This window comes from Tripterygium wilfordii, chromosome 21 (genome assembly GCF_013401445.1).
Source record: "Tripterygium wilfordii isolate XIE 37 chromosome 21, ASM1340144v1, whole genome shotgun sequence".
Lineage (NCBI taxonomy): Eukaryota > Viridiplantae > Streptophyta > Magnoliopsida > Celastrales > Celastraceae > Tripterygium > Tripterygium wilfordii.
In genome coordinates, this window is record NC_052252.1 from 14,832,785 (window position 1) to 14,841,069 (window position 8,285).

The window sequence follows — 8,285 nt, forward strand, 5'->3', positions numbered from 1 at the left end:
TCGTACCGTACTAATTGAAGGTAATTCTCACTCTCGTGCCTTGAGTTTGTATTTAATAGAATGATGCGACCTCATGATCAAGAATCGGAGGATGAAAGAGTATCCGGCAGCGGTAGAACTCCCACCGACCAAAACAGAGATGAACAAGAAACCAGTGTAAACTACTCATGGTCTGGGTCGGGGAGTCAGGGACCTGGTGGCGATAGAGCCGGAACCAGCGCACCAGTTAATGAAGGAGAAAGATCAGAGAGGAATGGCCACATTGAAGGGCCGTTAATACCGAAAGGGTTAAACCCTAAATCGACTTTGGCAGCAAGTGATATGGACTTCTACCGAAAGAAATATAGAATCCATTCATCCATTGAGATAAGACCTGGAGCTGACACAGAGGGAGTCGATTTTCAAGTTCCTGGATGGACGCCGTTTTACCTATTGTCCTTCAGCATAGGATTGAGATTCCCCATACCAAGGTTGCTTGCCGATGCTTGTAGGATTTGGCAAATATGCCCAAGTCAATGGATGCCTAACAGCCTCAGAATTTTGTTGAGCATTCAGTGCTTGGCTGAACTAGAAAACCTCGAATTCGGGATCAACGAATTGGCGGTGGTTTATTACGCCAAAGAAAGTGGTCCAGGAAGGTATTGCCTGGTTCGTCGGAGAAACAGGGAGGAACTAATTCTTGACACCGTCTCCAACGACCATATTGTTGACTGGAAAGATAGATATATCTTTGCTAGGGGCGCCTTGGTATATGGTCTTCATAAGGATCTGCCTTTAAACTGGGTTGAAGGAAATAGTAAGTTCCGTTCCTTCTTTATCTGTTGATGCTTGTTACTGAATCTTATGCACCGTTTCTTTGCAGCATCAAAGAATTTGCTAAGCAAGTGGAAAAGCGGCCCCGAAGTGCTTCAAAGAGTGGAAGAGTTTTACAACCTTGGGGCACGTAAAAGATCCAGAAAAAACATTCTAAAAGCACGTAAATTGGAGAAAACATCTCTTTGGAGATACATAAGTAAGTACATTTCAACTGTCCAAACGAACAAACAAACATGCTCAAGATATTCGTCTTACTTTATCATATGTGCAGGTGACGAAATGTTTGAGAACGTGTTTGCTGATATAACTGATGCAGACGACCTGTATGAAGCTCTGATGCAGGATGCTGAAAGAAATCAGCAGAGCCAGGAAACGGTGGGTGGAGGTTTCGAGGCAGCTATGCGTGCTGCAGAAACGTCCAAAGCCAAGAAAGCGGGAGAGAAACGAAAATCAACCGAGGATATACCTGAAAGAAGGATGAAACAGAGAGAAGATCCTCCTGGTAAAGGAAAATCGAAAAGCACTGGGGGCAGCGGGAAGAAAGCAACTGAAAAGGCGACTGCTAACGTCAGCGATGGGACGGAAATGCCCAGAAAACTCCTTCACGACGCCATTGCCTCGGGACCCAGAGGCAGGGGAGGTGGTCTTATCAGTACCACTGCGAGTGCGTCGGCTGCCATTGTTCTGGATGATGATTCAGACAACAGTGAAAGGGACACGATGCCTTTAACTAGGAGGTTACCAAGCATTAGGACAGCCAGGGTAGAGACTGCTGAACCAGTGGAGACACGAGCTACCGAGAATCGTGGAGAATTTGACCCCACAACTGACAGCTACGTTGATGCAAACGCGGTATCAGAAGTTGCCAGGAGTGAAGCTATGGCAAGCGGATCTAGGACTGAGTTGGCGACAGCGGGTAACCAAGAAGTGGAGGACACTGCCCAAGGTGGGGAGAATATTCAGCCTAGGCTAAGGTTGAACGTCACGGGAAGTGAAATGGAAGAAATATCAATATGGATTCCCAAATCTTTGACCGTCTCTTCTGCTCCCGTACTTCCGCCCGTTGGGATTAGGAAAATGGTCTTCCCTGAGGACGCCAAAAAATTAGATGCCATGCCTCTTCCTAGTCAGTTCAACTACTCAGTGGCTCATTGCTTTACTGTAAGTGTTTCAGGAGCATATCAGTATATCGTCATTAGTTTACACGACTAATACCACCTTTGTTGTGTTCTTAACAGGCACTCCAAGGAGTACTCAGGTCTGGAGAGAATGCCATTGGCAGTTTGAGCAAAGAGAGGACTGAAAAGGAGAGACTAGAAGGCATGGTAAAGGGGCTGGAAGACAACTTGGCCAATGTCACGTCTGCACAAAAAGATTCAGAGCATCAACTGATTGGGGAGAAGAACAAGAATACTCAAATGTCTGCTCAAATCTCAAGATTGGAAGAGAAATTGAAAGAAGCAGATGAGCAGCTCCTGCAATCAACTGAATCATTGAGTGCATTGGAAAAGAAAATACATGACGATGCATATAAAGCCACTCAATTCGAGTCAAGGATCGACCAAGCAATCAGAGATGCTCAGTACTTCAAGGATTGCTGGGAAGGAGTCACCAAACAACTGGAGAGTGCCGAGGCCAAAGTGAACACACTGGAATTCCAGGTACACCACCTGGCTGACCAACTTGGTGATGTTTCCAGAGAGAAAGACCTGTTAAACAAAGCGTTGGCAGCGCAGACAATGAAGACAGCAGAAAAGGTTGAAATGGCCAAGAAAATGGAGGAAAACTACCTTATCAAGATAGGGGCCATGGGAGGTGTCGGTCAAGCTGCAGAGAGGTTCAGATTGCTAACCCAGTACAAAAAGAATGAGCATCCGAAATGGGATGTGGACTTGATGCTCAAGAAGGCTGTGGTAGTACTTGAAAACTACCAGCCTAATAAAAGATGGGTTGTGAATGAAGAAGCAATTGGAGAACCTAACATCGAAAAAGACCTGGCGCCTCCAGAGAGTGATATCCCCACTGTTGAACAACTGCCCATTGAGGCCCGTGAATCGCCAATACCTGGCACTGTCACAGAAGATGCTCCATCTGAAGTTCCTCCGACTCCTAGGATTGAAAATTCAACTTCTGAGCCTGAAAATGCAGATGAGGATATCCCACGTGCGAATCCTCCCATTACGTCGGAGGCCATTGAGATTGAAGCGACAACAGAGACTATTTGAACTTGTTTGGTTTTGAATTTTGGTTTTTTTTTTTTTTTTAGTATTTCCAATTTCCTTTTAGTTTAAATGCCCTATCATAGCAATCTACAATAAATAACCTTACTCTTGGTAGCAATTTAGAGTCGATAGCCTTATCTACAATAAATAACCTTACTCTTGGTAGCAATTTAGAGTCGATAGCCTTACTCTGTCCCCCAGTTTAAGTTGGACTGTTAGAACGTAACTCTAAAAGTTCAATTGAAACTGCGAATAATGACGTGTAAAGAAACTAGAACTAACCAGGTGGGACGCGTGGCCTCAATTATTTCCATCTGGAGAGAATATGGCAGGGTGAATCTCCGAACAGAGTAACAAAATCTTGACTGAACAAACTCCAAGAACTGAATAGGTATGCCAAGTGGCAGGCAAAAATTTACAAAAATCAACACGTGTCTCAGAACACCATTGGTGGACTTGATAGAGAATTCAATCCGTGAGAATATTGCGTTCTATATAAGGAGGATAGAACAACTCGATGAGCAAAGGTTGAAGATGAGTTGGTGATATTGGTACCGATGATCAGGCTACACTGTCAGTTTCGGCTAAGCTCATATGGGTTGCCTAGTACTGACGGTGAGTCTGATCAGCCGTGCCTTGTATCATTGTTCTGGTCAGGAAACGCAGAAAGTCTTGGTGCTGCTTTGGCGACGTTACGTCTTGGCGTCGGTAATTTATACGTAGTCAATGTTTCTACATTGTTAATACTGAATGAACCTTTGTCCCCCAGTAATAAATGCGTTTTTATGACATGCGCTGATTGGGATAATCTAGGTGGTCATTTAATACCTTTTTGACTATAACAAATACAGTTTTAAGTACCTCTTATGGTTTTTTTAAGATTAACTGAATTTAGAGATTTTAGAATTTTAAATACGTTTAGACTTCTTTTCCTATCTTAAATGTTCGTGTAGATTTTTGCGGTTGTAAAGTTTATCTTGACTCTTGGGCTACCACAAAGAATTAATTGCAGAATTAATTTCGGGTGTTCTCAAGAAGATGAAAAGGTAAGGTTCGCAACTATATAAAAGCTAATTCTCTTTTGGCAATGAAATTATCCTACAGACCAGATAACTACACCCAGTCTTTACAAAAAATGGCTGCTTCTCAGAGCTCTGTAAACTCTCCTTCTGACTCTGACGACAATAGGGACGTAAGTTCGTTCCTTCCTCCTGATTGCCGAAACCCTGCACAGTATATCGTCGACCTAAAGGAGGCGATGAACGAGATGGAGAAGGGCATGAAAGAGATGAGAATAGAGATGGAGGACCAAGAGGAGCAGATCACAGATCTTACCAAAGCTCTGCAAACCGTTGGCTGTGCCATGCTCCAACTGGAAGAGCTTGCGGAATCGCAAGCTATGGAGCAGAACATAGCCAAGCTCCAAGACTCGCTCCTTAACCTTTCTGTTTTGATTAAGGAAGCGAGAAATAAAATGAACGAAAGCTTAAACATTTGGTCGTAAAGACCATATGTTTTATATGTATGTTTTTCTTTTTTCTCTCTTTTTTTATATATAAAATCAGTATTTCTTTCTCTAATGCCTCAAATATTTTGCAAATATAGTACGCTGCAAAACTTGAAGTAGTAAAACTCGTAAAAACAGTAAAACTTGTACAAACAGTAAAATTTAAGAAAGCATGAAAACTTATCTGGTACGATGGCGTCCCCATGCCGTGGCATTCGAACAAACGACTGTCCTTAGTTTTTCGGGCCTTACAATCCCTGCGCTCAAAAGAACGATCAAAGGTAGTCGATGGGACTCCCATCGACACTCCGAAGCTTAAATTAGTTCACATAATAACACATATAATGAACTACAGAAATTTAAATATACAAAGATACTAAAGGAAATATTTAAACTACAATTATAGCGATATAAAGACAAAAAATCATGCGTGTTTAGAAATGGTACAACTTTAGATGAACGGCGTTCCAAGGATGCAAGATCGCTTCTCCATTTTCCCTGTGTAGTCTGTAGGCGCCGTTTCCTAGTACCCTGTCGATCAAATATGGGCCTTCCCAGTTCGGACCCAGCTTCCCAGCGTTTAGCTCTCTGGTATTCTCAAAGACTCTCCTGAGCACATAATCTCCCTCTCGAAATGCTCGAGTTCGAACATTTTGGTTGAAGTACTTTGAGACTTTGTCATGGTACGCAGCTGTTCTTGTTAGCGCCTGATCTCTGAGTTCATCAATAGTATCCAGCTGATCATTCAACTCCTGCCAATTCCTTTGTTCATTAGACCACTGAAACCTAGCAGATGGGAGTCCAGCTTCAACTGGTATAACGGCCTCAGACCCAAATGCAAGAGAGAAAGGAGTTTCCCCCGTAGGCGTTCGTGAAGTTGTCCTGTAAGACCACAACACTCCAGGTAATTCATCAGCCCAAGCACCTTTAGCTTTCTCCAGACGCTTCTCCAGGGTCCTGATCAAAGTTTTATTAGAAGCTTCAGCTTGGCCATTACATTGGGGATGCCTTGGCGTCGCAAAATCTACCTTGATTCCCCAATTCGCACAGAACTCCTGAAACTTATGACTTGCAAACTGTGGGCCGTTATCCGTCACGATCTCTTTAGGCACTCCAAACCTGCAGATAATATTCTTCCAGACGAACTTCTTCACATCCAGGTCTTTGATCAGTGAGTAAGACTCAGCCTCAATCCATTTGGTGAAATAGTCAGTCATGGCCAGAAAGTACTGTCGTTGCCCGGATGCCTTGGGCAAAGGACCAACTATATCCATCCCCCATTTCATGAAGGGCCAAGGTGCCACGATAGGAGTGAGTTTTTCCGGTGGCATGCGTGGAATCTGAGCGACTCTTTGGCATTTATCGCACCTCCTTACATAGTCAATTGCGTCTGATCTCATGGTCGGCCAATAATACCCCGTAGTCAGTGCTCGATGAGTTAAACTCCTTCCCCCAGAATGATTACCACACTCTCCTTCATGCAATTCTGCCAACACATACTGGGCTTGTTCTGAATTTACACATCGCAACAAAGGACCTGAATAAGATCTTCTATATAGCTGCCCATCATGTACTGCATACCGCGCAGCTTTAGCGACCAAACGTCTAGACTCATTCTTTTCTGCTGGTAGAACACCATCAACCAAGTATTGAACAAACGGTGTCATCCATGTCTGGTCTGAACTAACAGGAAGAATCTCACAATCATTCTGCTTCTCTACTTCTTTCTGATTGCTAATTGACGGCCACTTCAGGTGTACCAGAGGAATCGTCTGCTCCTGGTTAGATTGGATTGACGACCCGAGATGGGCCAGCGCATCCGCATACGAATTCTCTGCTCGTGGGATCTGAGTTACGGAGAACTCCACGAACGCCAGTTGCAGTTCCTTTACTAGCTCCAGATAACAAGTCATCTTCGGATCTTTGGCCTGATAAGAACCAATAAACTGATTTACTATCAACTGCGAATCTGAGTAAACCTTCAAACTTGTGACTCCCAGTCCTTTGGCCAGCTCTAGACCAATAATTAAGGCTTCATACTCTGCTTCGTTATTGGTCGCATGGAAACCGCATCGGACTGCCCGTTGAATTACACTCCCCTCTGGAGAGATCAGCACAATTCCCAGACCACTGCCTCTGACGTTACTAGATCCATCAACGTACAAGGTCCATACCTTTGGGGCTTGATCTACCATGCAAAGCAACTCTTTATCTGCCTCTAGCTGTGTTGACGGAGCAAAGTCAGCAACGAAATCAGCCAGGACTTGTGACTTGATTGCGGTTCTCGGTTGATATGTAATATCGTATTCACTAAGCTCCACCGCCCACTTGATCATCCTCCCCGACAATTCGGGTCTATGGAGTATGCTCCTCAACGGGAAATTTGTCACCACAGCAACCGAGTGGCATTGAAAGTACGGCCTCAGTTTTCTGGCGGCAACCACCAAAGCTAAAGCTAGCTTTTCCAGTAAACTATACCGGGTTTCCGCATCTAGCAGACTCTTACTCACATAGTATACTGGCAACTGCTTCTTATTTTCTTCTCTGACCAAAACCGCGCTTACAGCTACCCCAGAGACAGCCAAATACATGTACAGCTGCTCCCCAGTGCTGGGCTTGGACAGTAGTGGAGGGGAAGTAAGGTAGGCTTTCAACTGGTTTAAAGCGTCTTCACACTCAGGTGTCCACTTGTAGTTAACAGACTTTCTTAAGGTGGAGAAAAAATGACAACACTTGTCAGATGATCTGGAAATAAAACGACTAAGGGCCGCCACTCTCCCGTTGAGCCTCTGAACATCCTTGACACAAGTCGGAGGGGGAATGTTAAGTATGGATCGAATCTGATCGGGATTAGCCTCAATTCCTCGCTTCGTGACCATATACCCAAGGAATTTCCCAGATGCCACTCCAAAGGAACACTTGGCGGGATTCAACTTCATATTATACTTAATCAGCAAATCAAAAGCTTGCTGAAGGTGCTCGAGATGTTGATCGGCAGCTAAGGATTTTACCAGCATATCGTCAATATATACTTCCATGGTGTCCCCTAAATACTTCGAGAACATCTTATTCACCAATCGCTGGTATGTGGCTCCGGCATTCTTCAACCCGAAGGGCATCACCTTATAGCAATAAATTCCTCTATCGGTAATGAAAGCTGTTTTCTCCTGATCTCCCGGATGCATTAAAATCTGATTATACCCCGAAAAAGCATCCATAAAGCTCAACAACTCATGACCAGCTGTTGCATCAACCATCATGTCTATATGCGGCAGTGGAAAGGGATCTTTTGGGCAAGCTTTATTCAAATCTGTAAAATCAATACAGACTCTCCACTTGCCATTCTTTTTCTTTACAACCACAACGTTGGCTAACCACTCAGGGTACTGTACCTCCACTACAGACCCATTATCTAGCAGCTTCTGAACTTCTTCATTGATCACTAAATTCCGTTCAGGAGCAAACTTCCTCCGCTTCTGCTTGACAGGAGGATACTCGGGATTAACCTGGAGCTGATGCATCACAACATCAGGGTCTATCCCAGTCATATCTTCGTAGCTCCAAGCAAAACAATCATGATGCTGTGACAAGAACTGGATCAGTCTCTGTCGTAGATGAGCAGGCAACTGCGCTCCAATCAGGGCTTTATGATCTGGAAAGTCAGGATGAATCTGCACTTCGTCAAGCTTCTCCATTCCTGGCTCATCTGGCTCCAGACCGAGTGTCTGGTTCTGTAACTG

At 44.2% G+C, this 8,285-nt stretch overlaps 1 protein-coding gene and 1 long non-coding RNA gene across 2 annotated transcripts; one reads left to right on the forward strand and one right to left on the reverse strand.

Moving 5' to 3' along the window:
- Positions 1-798: 798 nt before the first annotated feature.
- LOC119988248 lies at positions 799-3,066 on the forward strand. Its single transcript, XM_038833219.1, has 2 exons — positions 799-1,977; positions 2,055-3,066. The coding sequence occupies exons 1-2, from the start codon at positions 844-846 to the stop codon at positions 3,039-3,041; spliced, it is 2,121 nt and encodes a 706-aa protein (XP_038689147.1). The 5' UTR covers positions 799-843; the 3' UTR covers positions 3,042-3,066.
- LOC119988249 lies at positions 3,065-4,121 on the reverse strand. Its single transcript, XR_005465578.1, has 2 exons — positions 3,191-4,121; positions 3,065-3,139 (listed from the first exon to the last, which is right to left on the reverse strand). It is a non-coding gene; the product is annotated as an uncharacterized LOC119988249 (long non-coding RNA).
- Between the last annotated feature and the right edge of the window lie 4,164 nt (positions 4,122-8,285).

Excerpts from the sequence above, each read along its gene's own strand:
- LOC119988248 (XM_038833219.1), top strand. The coding sequence starts at position 844 with ATGCACCGTTTCTTTGCAGCATCAAAGAATTTGCTAAGCAAGTGGAAA. Across the intron at positions 1,978-2,054 it reads CAGTGGCTCATTGCTTTACT|GCACTCCAAGGAGTACTCAG; the intron begins GTAAGTGTTTCA and ends TGTTCTTAACAG.